Here is a 20,131-nt window from a genome sequence, read left to right as displayed (position 1 = left end):
GGGACAGTCCTGTCTCCATTCCTGTTTACTTTGTTCCCCGCAGGTTTCTAGTACAACAGTGAAACATGCCACATGCAGGAGCTTTCTGACACTGCAGTAGTTAGAAATCACCTCCTCCTTCTCAATGTTAGCAAGACAAAAGAAATGGTGTTTGACTTCCGGAGGAAAGAAAAATTGTAACTAGGCCCATTAACATCATGGGTGGAGAGTTGATTCACATTATTGGCCAGAATCTGGAGGGCATTTGAGTCATCAGCTCTCCTCCACACTACAGAGGCAGCACAGCTCCTTCTCCCTTAGACTTATTTTTTATTTGTGTTGTTTTTGTTTTTTATCACTTTTGGGTGTGTGTGTATATATAGTGCAAACTTTCAATCTCACAATATAAGACCCTCACTATGCGGCAGTGGCACTTTTACTATGTTGTGTATTTATTATAGATCGTGCTTTTATTGTAATTTTTTTATCCTGCTGCTGTAACACAATACTTTCTCTGTTGGGATAAAGAAAATCTTTTTATCTGGACTGTCTACATTAAAAAAACAAGAGACTCTCCACGTAAATGTATCGTCTGCCATTATAAACACTGTAGACTCAAAATTCTCCATCTGTCTCTTTGTTAGGGCTCCTTGATAGCTTGTGAGTTCTTGCTACAGAATGGGGCCGATGTGAACCAGAGGGACATGAGAGGCAGAGGCCCACTGCACCATGCAACCGACTTGGGGCACACTGGGTAAGAGAGACATAGAAGTAATAAGCTGTGTCTGATAATCATTGTGTTCTAGCCTGTGTGTAATGTCATGAAATGTGGAAATTATTAGGTAAAAGCTACTTTCAGCTGCTCCCTTCCCACAAAGTGGTTACCACAGCAGGTGGCTCCCCGTGTTTGAGTTTTGCGCCAGACGTAGTCCCAAAGGGAATTTATGTCTCCAGCTAGAATTGAACCAGCAGCCTTTTCTCTTGCCAGGCGAATGTGTAAACCATTGTTGGTACACCTAATATTAATGTACCAACAGCAGTGAGTACCTTTTTGTTTTGAATGTAATCTTTCCCTAGAACTAAGCTGCCCAACCAGGTTTGATAATCCTGTTATTCTTTGACACTCCATGTTGTTTTAACCAGGAAAAACTACAGGAAGTGTCACTGTAAAAAAACAAACAAAAAAAAAAACACACACACACACACACAAAACGTCTTCCTCTGCAATCTACAATCCCACGTGAAACTTAACTCATCGCTTTAAAGTATTTGAAGTATTCACATGTGAAACTGCTTAAACTGGACCTATACGTTCAGACTAAAGTATGGAGTACAGAGATAAACAAATGATGAAAGGAATCAGTGAATACCACATCAGTAAGTCATCATGTGTGCATTCCACAAAATCTGCCATGTCACTATTGCTATTGTGGACCATATTTTATTTTTTGACTCTGCTAGGGTGGCATTAAAAATAATCCTTCTTTATTGTACTGCCTGAAACAAGCTGTTATAGCTTCTCTTCTTTTAAGCCAAGCTTCTTGTCATTGGTTACCCTTAATAAACAGATGTTTTGAACAGCAAATAGGTGGAGATATTCCTAACATGATGTGCTTGACATGATCAAAATTGGGATATCCACTCTATGATACCATTCAGAGCCTTTGGTGATGTCTAATATAAGAATCGGACAGGAAACGAGGGAATGGGGTGCAGCAAATGCCCACAAGTGCGACTGGGACCCAGGCTGCTACACTTTAGCCTTATAGCATATGGTCAACCAGTGAGCAAAACTGGGACCCTGTAGGGTAAAGAAATTTGCTTGTCTTCCCATCTTTGTTTGTACAGCCAGGTGTGTCTATTCCTGAAAAGAGGAGCATCACAAACAGAGGTGGATGAGCAGGGCCATGATCCTTTAAGCATCGCTGTCCAGGCTGCCAATGCAGACATCGTCACCCTGTAAGACACTCTGTGTAATAGTAGCTGATCTTGAAGAACATGTTTTGCTGAACAAGCAACTAACCTCAGCTGAATTTTTTCTCTCTGTGGACCGTATGTTTGCCTTTTGTAGTATTGATCCTGCTACACTTTAGCCTTATAGCATATGGTCAACCAGTGAGCAAAACTGGGACCCTGTAGGGTAAAGAAATTTGCTTGTCTTCCCATCTTTGTTTGTACAGCCAGGTGTGTCTATTCCTGAAAAGAGGAGCCATGTGACTAAAATAATTACTTGCACCAGATTGTTTTTCCACTTGTAAGCACTGCGGATAAACAGTTAAAAAAATAGTTTAAATCTTTATAATGTTATTATGAAAGCTTGTGTATCCATCATTGGTGGCAAAGTCATAACAGTTCTTTTCTTACCTTCCTCCCTTCTCTCACCCTTACCTTATTTTCTCACCTTCTATCATCTCCCTTTGTTCTGCCTCGCTCCCTCCCACTCCTGTCCTCCAGGTTGCGTCTAGCTCGGATGAATGAAGAGATGCGAGAGGCAGAGGCGGCTCCGCTGGGTCAACCAGGTCAATACCCCACAAGCAGTCCCACTGAGCAGCAGTATAGGAAGTGCATCCAGGAATTCATCTGTCTCAACATAGACGAATGCTAGTGGTCACTTCTGTACCGTGGAGCAAAGCGTGTGCTCTATTTATAAATCTTCCTCCTGACTGAGAAAATAACATATTCATGTAAAAGCTGCCCCTACACCCTGATCACAAATCAGTTACTTCCCCTAGATCTAAGCCTGCAGGCAACTTCTGATAAGCTGGGTGTCTGAATACAGAGTGACTATTGGATGCTTCAAGTCATAGGGAGCATCCCCGTGATGGACCTTTCTAACTCTACTGACTATCCAGTCACCTTCACCATCTTCCTGCTTCGCCACTATGTTTCTGCTTGCCATTACTTGGCACTACCAATCCTAGTTACACAACACAGCCAGTAAAATGACATCAGCTTTTTTGGTGTTTCGCTAACAGGGTTATGCTCTAACTTCATTACATGGTGTGACCTCCTGTATGAGGGTGTGGGTGTTTTTATTTTTGTTGCCTAACAGCTCTTACCTCAGAAGAATCTCGCTGCATTAATCCTGTACACTTTATATCTATCCAGACCATCTGTGTGACATCCAATGTACCCATCTCTCCTTCATCAGAGATGTAAATATGCATATTTAGAAGTTTAGAAACTGTGTACTGTGGCATGAGGTAAAACAATATGGTATTTGTTCCAGTAACTTAAAAGAAAAAGAGTAACTGACAAGCTGCAGTGGAGGTGGGCAGGATAGTTTTACTGTGTATAAAAAGGGGGGTCGGGAAGGAAGAAGTGAAACTGTGACAAAAATGTTGAAGGGCTTGTGGGGAAGAGACCCTCGCCTGCTTTGTAAGATACTTTGTGTCGTCATGAGTGAGTGAGTGAACAGGAGAGTGCATGTGTTAAAGAATACTGAGAGACAGTTAAATAATATGTAAAGGAAAAAAAAAGACTGTGCACTTTTCCCATATACAGAATTATCATTTAGCTTTTACATTGTTCTTGTCTAGTCAAGTTGTTGTCAATTTATTGTCTATTTTAATGATGTCTTTTTTATTTATCTTTCCAGAGGACCAGTGCAATGCATTATTGAATGCAGTTTTAGATCAGCATTTCTGTTAATGATTGTCATTTCAATCTAAAATCCTTATTCAGAATTTATGATGGAGGTCTTTAGATATATTTTACATTAACAGCAGTCAGAAAACGTTCAAATGGCCTTAGATTACAGAGTACTTTTGTCTTGGCAGTAAAACGTGCCACTTCTCATTAGGTTATGCAAGCATATCAATGGAACTTCTGATTGCTCTGAGGAAATTCTGAATTGACAGTGACTCATTGTTTGAGCAATAACTGTGCCAATAGTTCAGAGCAGTGACAACATGCAGAAATGTAAAACTGCATCATGTTATTCACTTCCATTTACAGAACATGAAACTACAAAAAGCTCTTCAGCTTCCTGGCAATGGTAATATTACAGGAAAGTATTCGTGTTATGTTGAAATTATGGAGCATATTTAATCTTTTGAAAACTCGTGTCGTGACAGGACTAGCATATCTACGTCAGTGCTAAGAATATCCTCTGTATGTTTTGCTAGATTTTTGGGAAGTTTGACCTTCTTTGCATCTTGAGCATGATGAATATTTTTTCTATAATTTGATCACTTTGTGCAGTGCAGTCCTGTCAAAAAAAGCATGTACCAATATGACCTCTCTGGTGTCAGAAGTTTCTTCCTTTTTCCACCTCTGTGCCATTGTTTCATCCACACATGAATCTGTGGTGACTTTTCTTCTTTTCTTTTCCTTTCTTTCTTTTTTTTTTATACTGTGCTTTTATTTTCCTCTGCCAAAGACTTTTTTTTTTTTAAAAGGGAAAGTGTCTGACACTGTTGTATAACATCATGTTAAAAAAAGGAAAAAAAGAAGAATTGTTTTGGGTATATACAGGATACTCTTACCATCCTTTCTGAGTTGTGAGAGTGGTAGAAACACTGTTGGTGCTCACATGTTCAGAAGATGTGACTTGCCTGATAGATGCAATAGTTCAATGTACTGCAAGTAGAACCAGTCTCGGGGGGTGATGTGAAGCTACTGTTACCAAACTGTTAAGAGCTGTCGCCCTCGCGGAAGTATTAAATGTTGTGTCCATTTGTGTGTAGTATTGGCTTAAGAGTGGTTAAAGGCGCAAACATGCTGTATATAGTACACTTGCATATTTTAACTTAATGCTAACTTCCTGCCTCTCAGCATTCGGTCACAGATTCTGTTTAATGTTTGTTTTTTCATTGTCTTTGAAAAACAGCCGGTCGGGTAGAACTGTGACACGGTTCTGAATTACTTGCGGGGTTTCTTCTGTTTACTGGCATTTGGATATCTTTGGAATACTCCCTTCCATGTCTTTAGAAGCACTAAGGGGAAAAACAAAATACATACAATAAAACTGAGAAACTGAAATGGATCTGTTAACCCAGCTGCCTGCTTCTTATTCTCATTGCTGTTCCCTCTCTCATCTTTTCTGTCTAACATTCTCCCAGCATTCTTTTTCCAGATGATAGCTGCTCTAATTTATTGAATAATAATAAATACGGCAGTGGTTGTAATCCATAGATATAGCCAGATGCTGGGAGAGTGCTATTTTACAGAATACTCTGGTGTGTCTTTGGTGATGTACAAACTTTTGGTAGCACTTGGCTTATTCAAAGCAATAAACCAGTTAGTCTCATGTTGTGAAATATCACTGAGGTGTACACGTGGATCTCTCCAGACTCTACTATTTAAGAATAACTTAAGCATTCAGAGTCTTATGGGTATTAAAACAGTGCTTCATCTGCTTGCCCGCAGCAGCAACACCGTGCCTTGAATAATTCAGTGTCTCCAGTGTGTAAAACATGTATGTGCTCTCACAAGCGTTGTCACACCATCCCTGAATAAAATGTCCTCTCTAATTCCTTCAATTTAACACTAAAGACGAATGACACATGTCCACTTGAGGAAATAACCACTGACTGACATATCATTGCTTCTGTTACCACAGGACGTACCCCGAGCAGCAGGAGAGTAAAACCTAAGGATGTTCGGGATAGAGTGAGTGAAGCATCCTGGGCTGTCTTGCTGTGGCACACTAGCGTGATACTATGATTTTTCCTGCTCTGGTGGTTGCGCTTTAACTTGAGGTTCTTGCTCTGTGGCCCTCCCCCCTCCTATTTTTATGGATAAGCTTGGAAAACATTTGCTGTGATAATGCTGCCAGTCTTTTCCCTTTCTTATAAATGAGGCACAGGAACATTGTCTTAAGGAGGATGTGCCAAGACGGCTACAATACAGTATTTATATAGTTAACTGTAATTTTGACTGCATTCAATGAGAGTTGGTAAGTTAAATGAATGAATGAACAGGATGCTCACCACTACTTCCCTTTCCACACTTGCTATTAAGTATCCAGGAATCCCATTTAAGAGGAAATAAAGGTTTTTTACTTGTACGTCCCATGATTCACAGGGCTAGGCTTAGGAGCAATGCAAAAATATGAGGCTGTGGGCACTTTTCTCTTTCGTGGGTATGCAAAGCAAACAATCTGATCTTTCTTCCTTATAATCTTGCTTATATACAGTACTGTACAAAAGTCTTGAGTCACCAATTGTTTCTTAATTTGCTTCTAATAAGCCAGACTTTTATGTTATTTTAAAAAATGTGGTCAATAGTTCAAAGTTTATCAGCTGCTTTTTCACTGAACTTTACTCCAGTCTTTGTGCCTCACAATTTCCAATCAACAATGATGATTCATTCAAGTATAAAAATGCTTCTGACTTCAGGGATGTGCCAGGCTCGTCTTAACAAACAACTTGCGAAACAACCGGTTTTAAATGTTATTTTTAGTCACCGTGTTTCTGATAAATGGTCAACAGCACTTGTTGTAGATAAAACATTATTTTTGTACCAATGAGTTGATTCCTAAATATTAGCTGAAAACTTAACATATGTCCACGTGGCTTTCAGCATGTGCTTAAAATGTTGAGGAAAGGGGACAAGAAAGGATTTGGAAAAAAACAGATGAACAGGATCTGAAAGTCATGTGCTTAAGAAACAGATTAGAAATACAGCATAGACCTGGCCCAGGCTCTGAGATATGCACCTGACCCTTCATTTGATCCCTCTACTGTTGACTGAAGCCTCATCAGAAATTGTCTCAGTGCAAGGGTGGCTAGATTCTTAGGAAAGGGAAAACAGGTAAAGCAGAATGACATACGCCAAATATACAAGAATTGGACTAAAAATCAGTGGCGACATTTTTGAAGGAGTAATGAATTCAAATTTTATATTTTTAGTTGGTGTCAGTGAGTGTCTACAGCATTGTCATGGTTGGACATTTCAGCCAGTGATGTTGGGGATCTTGTCCAAATTGAATGAATTATGAACGCAGAAAAATACTGTCAGGTTTTGACCCACCATGTAATGATGACAGCTTCATTTTTAATGATTACAATGATCCCGACCACACTGGCAAAGCATTGCTAGATAGAAAAACTCACAATGAAACAGTATTAGGCATAGATTAGTGTTACCAAAAGAAAAAGAAATGAGTGGTGTCTCAAGATTTTTTCACAGTAGTGTATTGCATATTCTAAAAGAAGGTTGGTAATTCTCCATGGTGCCCTGCAGTGGGACAGATCCTTGACTTCAGTGTCCACTGTTTCAGGTGACATCTCCTACACTGATGTCTTTCGCGAGTTTTCTCTCCTCGCGTCTCTCCAGCCCGAAAAGTTGAGAAGAAGGAGCTTACAGTTCAGCAGCTGTAAGAAGCCAAAGTGATCCCTGCTGACCCCTCACTTCATCCGACCTCTCTTCAGTCACTTTGGAATCAGGCAGGAGACTGCTGCGTTCGATTAGAAGACACGTTGGTCCTCGGAAGTGAATGCTCTGGGAATGAAAAAAGAAAAGTCCAATTCCAGCAGGCACAAGTTAAAACTACAGCAGACTTGTAATAGTTGTAATATTCTCTCGTAAATAAACTTGTTCAAAGCCAAACAGTTCTATTGCACTGATGTTTTAGCTGACTTACTCCAGTTTTGATAATGTTAGTCATCCAGCAGAGCTGACATTAACATTTGATTACCTTTAGACATATAACAACAAAACAATTCTCAACCTGTCCAACTAATATTGCATAGGGCCCCATTACAAAGTAAACTCAACCTTGGACCTGTCTGAGCATGAACAATGGGACCTCTGGAGCTTGAGTTGGATAGGACATCATGTAGATGCATCATCAGATTGGAATCTGGGGAGCCTGGAGGTTCAATCAGTGCCTTGGCTTGTTTTTTGTGTTCCTATTTCTGCCAACTGGAAGTACAATTTCTTTATGTGCAACAGTTTTTGGACAGATGGTCATATGTGCAATGAATGTCCTCATGACTCTCAGGACCCGAGTTATCCCCGGAGAACAGTGCAATGCAAGAGGTGATGATTGTTATTTACTGTAATTTTGGGGGGGAAAAATTCTCTCAGGAAGCAGTTGAGCTTCCCAAACCGTGGGTCTCACACCCACACCAACAAAATAAAAAAATAACACAGATAAAATAATCCGGGTTGACTGTGTTTGCTAATGCTTATGCAAATATTTCCACGGGCTTAATGACGCTCTCTATGATGAGTAAATGAAACTTGACCTTTAAATTAAGTGAAGTAATCCTTTAACATTTGTTCAGCATTTGTGATGAAATTTCTGATAAAATGATGATGATGAAGTGTTTTGTAACTGGCAGAAGTCAAATAAAAACAATCTACTGAAATTATTAAAGGTCTTGTGCAATGTTTTAGCGGACTAAACAACAATGTTTAGTCCGTGTTTTGTTTCAAATCCAAATTTAAGCACCAGCATAAAGTACCGGGAGGCCCTCTGAGCCCCTCGCATCAGACAGACCGCTGTGTAGTGTGTCAAGTGCTACTTGGCGATTGACTACAAATGTAAGTACGGATGTTATGATTAAAAGACAGTTACTGAAGGGTGACCATGTTTGTTAGACGGTACTGGACTTCCAGGAGGATCGCGATTGGGCAGCTAGCGACAGTAAAGCACTTGCTAAGTAACGTTTCGACTGCTACAGCAGCGATGAAGAAGAAAACCGGAAGTGTAATTTTTCCTCCTGCTGGCGATAGCGTAAGCTACTTTGGTGTCATCGTCTTATCGGATTGGGGTTGGCAACAGAAACAACAACCTTATTTCGTGTCCAGCCACGAATACATATTTTCGTTGGGGTTTCTGGAGAGGTATGTGTGCACTGCACATCCCGTAGTTACTAATAAAAGCGAGAGATGTCGCGGTCAGCTGTCGTTATACAATATACAATACAACTGTTCGTGCTAGTAGCTGCTAACATTAGCCGGTTAGCAGTGGCCTACGTTGGCTAACGTTAGCCGCTTGTTCTAAAATGCACTCAAACAGGAACCGACACCGGCTAGCATTAGCAAAGCCACCGTGCCAAGCTAGCCTTCCTGAACTGGCTTTACTGATTAAAGTGTGGTGTGATTGAGTGGTCAGACACATATGCAGTCATTCTGTAGCTGAAGCTTGGTCCGTTATTATTTAATTATCAGGCTTTATGACAGGCAGTGAATGTGCCAGAAATGTAACGTTAGCCGCTAAGTAGCGGATTAGCCTCAGTCACATAAGTTGCGTTAAGAAGCCTTCTTCTTTATTAGGAAGTGATAATGACATAATTCTAGCACTACTGCGGTCCACGTACTGCTTATTACATGTCAGCGTTTGTCCCCGTGACAGCAGGTCAGTTGACAGTGTTTGTTATTGTCGTAATTTTCAGTTACATGGGTTGACAGGGGAAGAAAGTTTAAAGTACGTTTTATCCGTTGTGTAAGTATTTGGAACACGATGCGTATTTTAACTTGAACGCAATACTTACTATACTCCACTCTCTGCTAAATGCTTACTTTTTCACTTGGCGAGGCAGTGTTGTATGCATATAGCATTAAAGCACCACAGCAGTGCTGTGCATGAGTTATAAAACAAACAGTCACAGCGCCATTAGAGAACAATGAGAGATTGGATAAATTGTTTTTTAAAATTCGGTGCTTTTTGTAAGATGTACTAATTGGACAACTTCATCTTTTAGGAAAACAGAGGCGAAGTAATCACTTGATATTTAAACTTCACTCTGCAGCCAAAGTTGAGCTATTTCTGCCTGTTTCTCCAGTTAGCATTAGCATTTGCTAATAAATAAACAGAAGCCTGTACTGGTTATGCGTTGTTCAGTGTGAGATTTTACTGCCCTTCTCTGCTTTTGTTGTTGTTGTTAAATAACACACTGTTAGTCTTTTTAACCCGATTTCACTCTAGTTGAAACACATTGAACATGTTAGGAACCTTGGCCTTATTTTGGACAGTGGTCTTAGCATTCATAATCATACTAATAAGGCCAACACAACTGCATATGCAGCTTTCTAACAGTATAACCATATGTCAAAAAAATTCTTATCTCAAACTGACTGGGAAATGGTCCATCCATTCATATCAACCAGGTTACTGGTGTATTTGCAAGATTATCCAAATCATCAGCTAGATAACTTCAGCTTGTTTGAAATTAATTGGCTGCCACTGCAATACAGAAATGCCTTTAAAATGCTTCTATTTGTTCCTAAAGCACTTAGTGGTTTGACCCCCAGTACATCTCGGACTCTGAGAGGTCTAGTTAGGTCTATAACCTAACTAGACCTCTCAGGTCATCAGGTGCAGGTCTGTAAACTGTTACCAGAATGAGATGAAAGTTTGCTGAGGGTACATTTTGTTATAATGGTTCTCTTCTTTGGAACAACCTTCCCACTGACCTGATGTCAGTTCCAACTGTGTCTACATTCAAAAACAAACTTGGAGCCTCTTTATTCTTGGAGGCATATGATTAAAAACTTTGTGTTTGTGTGTGACTGTTAACGTATCTCTCTTATGTTGTTTTTATTGCCTTAAGAGATTGTAGAGCTACATAGTTTTAAAAATATTTTATCTTTTGTAGCAAGCACATTTAACCTACGTGTAATGAAATGTGCTATATAAATAATATTTGCAGTGATATGTTATTAAATATTTAATAGTATTGATATTTAATAGGTCAGGTGACAGTGCTGGATGCAATGTTCTTTGATCTGCTCTAGTTGAAGCTGCAGTTACCTTTCACAGGCATATTGGGGTTAAAGCTTTCCACTACCCAGAATAATTCATTCATTCATTCAGAGTTCTTCATTCATTCAATCATTCAAATCTATGCAGTCCAGAGTTCAGATCCATAGTAAAACAGGATATGCTTTGATTTCCTAATGTAAAGGAATACATCTGGACAGTGGTGTCAGTGTAAAACCAGATTTATGCAATTCACTGTTTTTGTTTTCTCACTGTTCATGTTCTCTCAATCATCAGATGAACAACAACGGGAACAAAAGAGCTCCAACTACAGCCACTCAGAGACTTAAGCAGGATTACCTCAGGATAAAGAAAGACCCTGTGCCTTACATTTGTGCAGAGCCCCTTCCCTCCAACATCCTAGAATGGTAAGTTCCTCATTAGTCAGGAAATATTGGGACTTTTTGACACCTGAGGTCTGGCCAGGGAAGGGTGTTTAGGGCCATCGGCAAAGTTTAAAACCTGTGAATATTCTGTAGAAAAATAATAAACTAAACATTTAATGTGTACAATCAGGCTAGTGTTTTACACCAACAAAATTGAATCGTGGTTTCCAAGATGAACAGATGAACAGAATTAAAACTGCATCCAATGCTAAATACAAGTGAGTATTTAGCAGTGGATGCAGTTTTAATTCTGTTTTCAGAGCTTTAAAAAATTTACAGTGCTGTGTAAAAGTCTGGAGGCAGTCCTCATTTCTTTATATTTTGCTAAAAAAAAAAAAGTGACATCGGTGCAGCAATTTTTGAAACATGTGCAAACTTAAATGGAAATACAGTATACAAGGCAAAAGTTTGCACAGTTCTGAGTTGAAAGGCTGAAAGTCATTATCCTTCAGTATGTCTTGAATTCTTAGGCAAGCTTTTGTGTGCTTTCTTTTTCTTTAGGAATAGTTCTTAGTGCTTCTTGAAGGACATGGTGCAAAACTACTATTTTTATGACTTTTAAATTATGTTATTGTTGTTTTTTGTGTATTTGACTTAAGAAATTGGAAGAAATCGTTCATTGTTCCAATAGGCTTCTACAGAAAGTAGTGATTCAACTAAAGAAGCGGGAACAAAATATGTTTTTCCAACAGGCTGCTAATAACAAAGTCATTTCTTTGAACCATTGTCTCTTATGTGTGTACACAATACTGAGTCATCCCTTTTTATACTGGAATGAATCCTAGGACAGTGTTAAGTAACTTGACAAACAAGAAAGCAAAAGTGAAAGTGAGTGAAAAAGTAACCAATGTTCAAAGATTTAAAAACGTTTGCGTCAAGACCACTTTGGTCATGTCAGAAAGACTGGTTCCTTGGAAAGATTTATACTTTTTAGAAGGAAAATGTATAGAAATGAGTGATGAGTAAAGACTGCACACTACTGCACCTCAATAGTGGCAAATACAGGCTTAGATTTGAATGATAACACTGTTAGCTCTATTTCTGCGGTAGAAGGAAACCCATATGAAGAGTGACACTGTACAAATTGTATATATCCCACAGACTATCCTAATGATGATCAGGTATCGTTTCCTGTAAAGCTATGAACAGGTTTTTGTTTTTGTTAATTTTGTTTGATGCTCTTTTTCTTTCTATTGGGAGATGTCTTAAAAATCTAGACCAGTACAAAAAAGACGTTATAGATAGTGGAGAAAAAGTACAATTGACCAAAAATGTTCTGAATACGTGACATTTAAATAATGAAAGAAATATGTAATTGAGCACTTTTAGCACTTAGCTAAATATTAGCCATATAATTTGATTAGCATTTCTTGAATGGATGTTTATTAAAGAAATTAATGGTTTCAAATAAAGTCATAATGAGCGCTGGAATATGACATGGCCCTCAGTAGTGTGTTTAACTCTTAAAAGAAAAAATATATATATGATATTAAAAAAATATGATATTTTTATTGTAATTATTTAGACATTTGAGTGTGAGTTTAACATGCCCTCAGTGATCAGTGCAGTACTGTGCAAAACTCTAAATTCACCTCTTGGTTTTTATATTTTGCTTCAAAGGAGCCAGACTTTCTTATCATTTTCAAAGTGGTCTAGAGCAGTAGTTCTCAAGACTTTTTGAACATTTTAAAATCTTTGGACACTCGTTGCTGTTTCACTTATTTTCAGTCCAGTTCTTGTTCTTTGTTTTCTTCAGTTTGCCTTTGTGTTAAACCAGCGGTCCCCAACCCCTGGGCCTCGGACCGGTACCAGTCTGTGAGTCGTTTAGTACCGGGCCGCGAGAGTTGAGGCTCAGGTGTGAAATGTATGGTTTTCAGGGTTTTTATCGGTTTTCAGCGTTATTTTGTTATCGTTTTTATCATTAACTCTGTTTTCCTGGGTCTTTTCACGTGTGTTATAAATAAATCTTCTTTTTTTTTGGTACCGGTACTAGTTTTATTTTGTTGTATTTATACGTGACACCTTAAAGGCCGGTCCGTGAAAATATTGTCGTGCATAAACCGGTCCGTGGCGCAAAAAAGGTTGGGGACCGCTGTGTTAGACCACTGAGTTAATGCAGCTTGCAGTTAATGTGTATTATTGAGCCCTCCTGTGCATTTTTTCACTGTAGTTTTTGAATGGAACAGTGAGAGAATAAAAATCACCACCTGATATAAAGAGTAATAAGAGTAGCCTCAATATAAGGATTCACAAAGGTCAGCAAATTCCAGGTGGGAGAAAAACTGTTGGAACTGATGTGAGGGAAGGTGCGGAGAGGTAGAAACGTGAGGAAAAAATTAATTTGGCTCAAAAAATAAAACAAACAAGACAACAACAAGTAAGGGAGCTAGGAGGGGGAAAAAGTCCCAGCAGTTTGTTTCTTTTGTATCTTGCATCATGTATGAAACACAGGCACACTAATTAACACGTAATTACCTTGTGGCTGCCATTGCCAGCAGCTGCCACTGTGTGCATTCGAGCATGAATGCTGGCAGCGGTGTTGGCCACTAGTGTAGGTTATGTTGAAAGCTCTACAAAGATTCATTGCAGAATAGACAACTTGGCAAAGTAGGCATTTTAAATCGTATCTTAGGCGCTTTGTGACTAGCAGCCTGTCACAAAAAACACCTCATTTGTTTTATTTGAATCTGTAAAATAAGTAGAATTTTATTTTAATTACCAACATGGTGATTTCCAAAGAGCTATTATCATATCTCAGCGTAGTGTGTTGTTAAAAATATTTGAGAAAAAGTGGAGGATAAATGACTGGTATAACTGGTATTTATAACTGATAAAGTGTGTCTTTGTACTGTCAGTGGGTCTTAAGTTGTTAATGATTCATGATTCATTGTTATATTGCTCACTCTGAAATGATTTGGTTTCCCGTGTAAGGCAGTAAATGCAGGATGTGCCCACAGACAACAAATGACCTCAGACTTTATTCCTGTGATACTAAAGGAGGGTAAAGCATATGGAACAAAAGGAATCTTAAATATAGATTGTAAATTGTGCACATCTGTTTTTTGATAATTAAATGGAAGCAGTGAGCTACTTTTTTTCTACGGTATTTTAGTTTTCTTCTGGTCCGTTATTTGATGCTGTTCCTAGATGGAATAGCTCAAGTGTTTTTACAATGCTTAATATATCACTTATGTACACAAACAGAGGGCGGCTTTTCTTCTCAATCTTGATGTTTTCTAGGAACTTTGCTTGTCTTTTACATGTGTAGCTAGAGCAGAAAATTCAACATTTGTACACTTACTAGGAAGTGTGCACGCTCTGGTCTGGATATAAACAGAGGTCCTGAGAATGTTGGATTTAAAAAATATATATATATATAGATTATTTAGATCTTAGATCACAGGATGTGCAAGATCTAAATTAAAAAAAATTGGAGGAGAAACAAAGTTTGATTCTGGGCCATGCCAGCAAGTCTAGAGATGTCTTATCAGGTGGTTAGTCATATCTGAAATAAGTGATTAACTTTTTTTTTGTTCCTCTTTTTCAGGCACTATGTAGTCAGAGGTCCTGAGAAAACCCCGTATGAAGGTAAGAAATGCTAAACACTAGAAAAAAACTTGTGTAATGTGTAAGTTTAGATAAGTTAATAACTGATGACATTACCTGAATGATCAGGTGAGTCTTTCTCAGGTTAGCTTCATACAGGTCTGACTAATCCTTTGGGGGATTTTTTGCTTTTGATAGATCACAGTGTTGTATAACATATATTTATATATGTCATGTCTAATTTGTAGGTGGATATTACCATGGAAAACTTATATTTCCCAGAGAATTCCCTTTTAAACCACCAAGTATCTACATGATAACGCCAAATGGGAGATTTAAGTGCAACACAAGGTAGGACTGTAGCTTCTTATTACTCAGTTAATTTAAGCGTTAAAGCTTTGAAAATGATTTAGGCTGCGTTTTTAGAACTTGGTCATAAATGTTCCCGTTTCTCCACAGGTTATGTTTGTCCATCACAGACTTCCACCCGGATACGTGGAACCCAGCGTGGTCCGTCTCGACGATCCTCACGGGTTTGCTCAGCTTCATGGTGGAAAAAGGACCCACTCTTGGCAGCATTGAGACCTCTGATTACACAGTAATTAAAACAGACTATCATATTTGCAACATAATGACATAAATGACCTGTTATGTCTCAGGTATTTCATGTCTTTTTTTTTTTCTTCAAGAAAAGACAGCTATCAGCCCAAAGCCTGGCTTTCAACCTCAAAGACAAAGTATTCTGTGAGCTGTTTCCCGATGTAGTTGACGTAAGTATAAGGGCTTTTTGGGGTTTGGGGAGGGGGGATGTTCATCAGGGACTGATTCCATCCTAACCTTCTCCTCCTCCTTTCTGCCAGGAGATGAAGCAGAAACAGAAGGCCCAGGAGGAGCTTAACGCCCGTACACAGCCTCTCCCCTTACCTGATGTGGTGCCTGACGGAGACCCCCAGCAAGCCCACTATGGCCTCCCAGCCCTCAACGGTGGTCCTGCCCAACTAGGGGGTGCCAACCCCGCCCCTGGCCAGCAGCAGGCCAATCGTAACCATGGACTACTAGGTGGGGCTCTAGCCAACCTCTTTGTGATTGTAGGCTTTGCAGCATTTGCCTACACAGTGAAGTACGTGCTGAGGAGCATAGCGCAGGAGTGAGAGGAGCCGGTGTTTTAGGGCAGCGCTCCCCTCCCCCTGCAGGTGAGCCAACTAGTGGACTCGATATTCTACAAACACACTACGTGGGGTGGGGAGGGATGTTCATTCCCGATCAAACCCCTCCACAACCACAACCTCCACCACCACCACCACTACTACCACTACCAACATGGACTTTGGAAGAAAAAAACTCAAAGCCCACCTAGCCAGGAAGGACTGAGGGAAGGAGGAGGAGGTGGGGGATGGGGGGGGGGGGGGGGGGGGGAGTGGCTGTAGAGCCGGGGCCGGGGAGACTGGAGGGGTTTATTAAAACGGTTGTGATCTACTCTGTGCTTCTGTGGTTTATATCACTTCTAGAAACAAACTTGGCTCATGGGTTGTGGGAGAGTGTAGCTCTGTGGGTCATTTTGTTGCAGACTTCACAGCAGACATATTGATTTCCTTTGTGAAAATGAACTTTGCATAACTGGAAAACTTGTTTGTTGATTCTAAATTGTTTGCCTCTGCCAATGACGTCTTTAGGAAGCATTCCCATCTGCATTGTTTCCTGCTAATTCATTAGAGGAAATAAAATCCTCAGGGGATGAAAGATGATTTGATCCAGCTCCAAGACTTGACATGACATGAAGAGACCAAATAAATACAAGTCAAGTTTCATGTCATCCATTTCATTGGAAAAACCTCAAAGTAGTAGTTTTCCAATTTCTGTGTCAGGGGTGTTACGTCTTCTGCTTTCTGTTTCCTATGAACGGGTTTGAATGCATTCCTGGTATACCGTTCAAAGGCTGCCAGGCTACAGTGCTGGGATACATGCCAAGAATACATTAGTGTAATTTAGTAAAGGTTGGACATGATAATAAGGACTTGCAAAATGAGTCTGTGGCCAAAATAATGATGAATCGATTAATTCCCATCCAGAGAAGTATAAAAGGCAGATTCTGTGAATAGTGTAAGATCAGTAACTTTTAATAATCAGACACAATATGATAAAGAAGCGTATAGCAGCAAAACTATACATGAACTTATATGAAAATGGGTGTGATAAAAGAAAGCTCATGCCTGTCAGTACTTGTCAGTACTTATCTCACTGTCTGAGATTAAGCATCGGTGATGCGTCACTGACTGAAAGACGACAAAACTCCAGCCTTGATTTCTATTCGTATATGAAGGCAGAGAGCATGAAGAAAACAAAAGTTGGCCTTTTATCCTGTGAAGCAGCTAAAGCTACACGGTCAGAGTTAGATGTTAGTGCAGATGGTCTCTCCAGTCAACCCATGAGCCAAGCAGTGTCTGCACAAAAATAAACGGAGACAAGGACCTTTTAATTTGGCTTAGCCAATCAGTATAGCAGCAATCTACATAGGATTAAATGAGGAGACCCATGCAGAGAACCATTTTTTTTGTTTCTGTATATTCCTTTTATTTCCTTTTTTTTTTTTTTTTTTAAATCATTTTTTCTCTTTGTGTTTTTGTTCTCTTTTATTTATAGAAATGTCCAGCTTGTCTGTCGTGGTTCTAAGGAAAACACCTAGTGTTTTTTCTTAGGGCTGTGCAGTCAAACACGCGGTCGTGTTAGTGGTGCTGGCTCACGCAATTGCTGATGATTTACTGTTGTGCATTGCATTTTGTAAAAGCTGGTTCTACTGTACTGCATCTAATGCTTCCACAGGAAGAAAACTCCGAAAGCAGAAGATTCTCTTGTTCGTTGCTCTTTTCTCAGCGCCATCTCAAAATAAGACCAACATGATGATTATGATGAGAGTGCGTTTGTGTGATTATACAGCAAATGCCCAAATTACCATGCTTCAATTAATCTTGTGTGGCATTGTCTCTGTTTTCATAGTAAAATGCAAATAAATTACCCTGCTCAGTGGGGCATTTAATAATAATATCTCCATTTGCTTAATGATGACGCAGTGGTTCAGTGGTCAGCGCTGTCGCCTCACAGCCAGAAGCTTCTGGGTTTTTGCAAAATCCTGGTGTCTTTCTGTGGGACGTGCCTGTTGTGTTTTCCCCTGAGTGGTTCGTTTTTTTCTGCCACCATAAAACAAACGCACGCATGTCAGGTTTTCTTTTCTTTTTTTTTTAAATTGGAAGTAAATGCTTATGAAGAGCTCAAAGTTTGTAGAGTGAAAAACGTGACTACCATGTAAAGTTTTTTGAGGGTTTAGACTATAAAAATAATACATAGGTGGAAGTCTCTCTGACAACATCACATGCTGTTTTTATCTGCTGCACAGATATAAACAGCTTAACAGTTCAACAGAACTCGAGTTCATTTTCTCTTTAAAAAAAGAAGTCAAATTTAGGTCCTCGTGAAGTTTTAATAGTCTACAAATGGTTAATAAAACAAGATTAGTTGACTTGCATGCCTGCACACCCTTTCCATAGAGTGAAGTTCCACAGAATATTATTTACCTGAGGGCAGGACTTCCTTAGAAATGACACGGCCTCGTGATCAGGGAAGCTTTAAAAAGCGTTCAACCAGTCAAACAGGCACAATACACCTCTTCTACACTCAGAGACGCAACGCTCAGCAGCAAACAAGCAAGTAAGTATTTCAAATGATTCTTAGATGATTTTGTTACTGAGCATCTGTTAAAGAAAAGCTGAATTTCTTCACATTTCAGTTTTACATTTGTGAATATTTTATATTGTGTCTGTTTTTCCCCTCCACTCACCTATTTTGTGTTGTTGGTTTTTTTTCTGTATCGCAGGCCTCTGGTTAATGAAAAGTACCCTTCCACTCATTGCTTATTCTGCATATCTGATACGAGCATGGTCACCGCCGAGGAGCTCGAGTGCTGCGTGTGCTGCTACGAATATTCACGCAGCAACAGGATACCGCGGGTCCTCCACTGCAACCACACCTTCTGCGCCCCTTGTCTGGAGAGATTGTCCAAGCTGGAAGGTGCCATCTACACCGTCTCCTGCCCTCTCTGCCGTTGGATTACCTGCACCAGAGCCAGCCTGACTTTACCAGGGGCTCTGTGGGTCAACACAGAAATCTGGGACCAGATTTCCACAGAGCAAAATCAGAATGAGAACCATTCAATGGAGGATTTGAAAGACCCAAAGTCGCTACTCATCGAGCACTCACTGTAAGTATAAGCTTCAGAACTGCGGTCCAGTTCCTCTGATTTTTTTTTTTTTCGAGAGAAGTTGTAGTCTGTATCTTACCTAGAGATCTCAATAAATAAAATTTCTCCTCTTTCCTTTTAGACCCGTTTCACAGCAATCTCGTTTGAAGTCCACACTCCTGAGGGTTTTCAGCTGCATGCCTCTGCAGAGCAGACACTAAGTGATTAACAGCAGGATTTGTACCTCTTACATGTTGTTTAATCGTAGACTGAAATGTGCAAGACCGTAAAGTTTGCATGATCTGAGCTCCACGTAATGGACCTGCACACAGGGCTTCAGTGAGAGTTTGCGTCTTGTGAAGAGTGAAGGCCTGAAAGTCTTCCGTGCGACTTGACTTTGTGTGAACTTGACTTATTTGGAAGGCACTGAATCTGCCTCCATTTAAAGTTGTGACTGTGAACCTTTTTGTTGTTTTATATCAGCAACGGCAAATGTACTAATGAAAAAATAAATCAGATCAGCACTGTTTATCTGAACAACGAAGATGATTTAAAGCATGATTTAATAATATGGTTTATTTTATAATGAAACTTTCTTGTCACTTTGCCTGTTTTATATATTTCTAAGAAACCGTGTCATGTTTGTTAATTTTTTTCTATTATAAGAATCACAAAAATGAAGGGTTTTAACTAAATACAGTGAAATGCAAACTGTCTACTATGTATGTAAATAGCCGTCTGTGATACAAACATGTTAATGAACATCATCTGTGAAGTGTTTGGAACTGAAGGAGCACATGTTGTTTTCACATATGGGAACCTTTTAATAAATGTTCAAAAGTATCCAGCGCTCATTGTTTTCTTTGAGTCGCTACTGTACTCTGATGTGTTTATCGACACCGAGAGCCAGCTATCTCTGCACATATGTTACTATGTTTCAAAATCGTATAAAAACTTAAAATCATTAACCATCGTAAAAATGTATCACCCCTCTATGCTGTATTCTTTCACACATGTACAGGTCACACTGCTTGTGAGCTTCCTGCTAAAATTAAAGCTCTCATCTCCCCTTTATTGTCTCCGCTCATGTCAGCTCCTTACTAATAACCAGAGATGGGCAGTAACGCGTTACTTGTAACAAACGTAGCACACCTCCGCCTACCCCACTCCTGCTTTACAGGTGAAAATAGAGCAACAGGACCGCTAGTCTTTGATTTTATTTATTTTGTGCTGTGTTTTACTTGCATCTATTTGAAAGAGTGAGTGTAAACAAAA

The 20,131-nt window shown here is 39.5% G+C and overlaps 3 protein-coding genes across 4 annotated transcripts in view; all 3 read left to right on the top strand.

Moving 5' to 3' along the window:
- LOC102782697 (arf-GAP with coiled-coil, ANK repeat and PH domain-containing protein 3-like) overlaps positions 1-8,297 on the top strand; it is a 64,986-nt gene extending 56,689 nt beyond the window's left edge. Inside the window, exons 22-26 of the mRNA XM_087840649.1 lie at positions 624-733; positions 1,828-1,938; positions 2,434-2,498; positions 5,543-5,592; positions 7,205-8,297. Of these exons, the coding sequence (XP_087696775.1) occupies positions 624-733; positions 1,828-1,938; positions 2,434-2,498; positions 5,543-5,592; positions 7,205-7,273 (405 nt within the window). The 3' untranslated portion in view covers positions 7,274-8,297. The remainder of the gene's footprint in view (positions 1-623; positions 734-1,827; positions 1,939-2,433; positions 2,499-5,542; positions 5,593-7,204) is intronic.
- Positions 8,298-8,349: 52 nt separating this feature from the next.
- On the top strand, positions 8,350-16,016 carry ube2j2 (ubiquitin-conjugating enzyme E2, J2 (UBC6 homolog, yeast)). Of its 2 annotated transcripts, none has more exons than XM_006784462.3 (7): positions 8,350-8,472; positions 10,931-11,061; positions 14,627-14,667; positions 14,874-14,976; positions 15,085-15,223; positions 15,315-15,395; positions 15,486-16,016. In XM_006784462.3, the coding sequence occupies exons 2-7, from the start codon at positions 10,931-10,933 to the stop codon at positions 15,774-15,776; spliced, it is 786 nt and encodes a 261-aa protein (XP_006784525.1). In that variant the 5' UTR covers positions 8,350-8,472; the 3' UTR covers positions 15,777-16,016. The 2 variants fall into 2 exon arrangements, with proteins under 2 accessions (XP_006784525.1, XP_087696774.1); XM_087840648.1 differs by lacking the exon at positions 8,350-8,472 and adding an exon at positions 8,589-8,775.
- Positions 16,017-17,878: 1,862 nt separating this feature from the next.
- Positions 17,879-19,625, top strand: LOC118453757 (uncharacterized). The gene is made up of 3 exons (XM_087840647.1): positions 17,879-18,327; positions 18,494-18,877; positions 18,999-19,625. Exons 1-3 carry the CDS (start codon positions 18,218-18,220, stop codon positions 19,075-19,077), a joined length of 573 nt encoding a protein of 190 aa, XP_087696773.1. The 5' UTR covers positions 17,879-18,217; the 3' UTR covers positions 19,078-19,625.
- The last annotated feature ends 506 nt before the right edge of the window (positions 19,626-20,131 follow it).

This window comes from Neolamprologus brichardi, chromosome 5 (genome assembly GCF_056152115.1).
Source record: "Neolamprologus brichardi isolate AB-2024 chromosome 5, ASM5615211v1, whole genome shotgun sequence".
NCBI classification, from domain to species: Eukaryota; Metazoa; Chordata; class Actinopteri; order Cichliformes; family Cichlidae; genus Neolamprologus; species Neolamprologus brichardi.
This window is presented reverse-complemented; position numbering and strand designations above follow the sequence as displayed.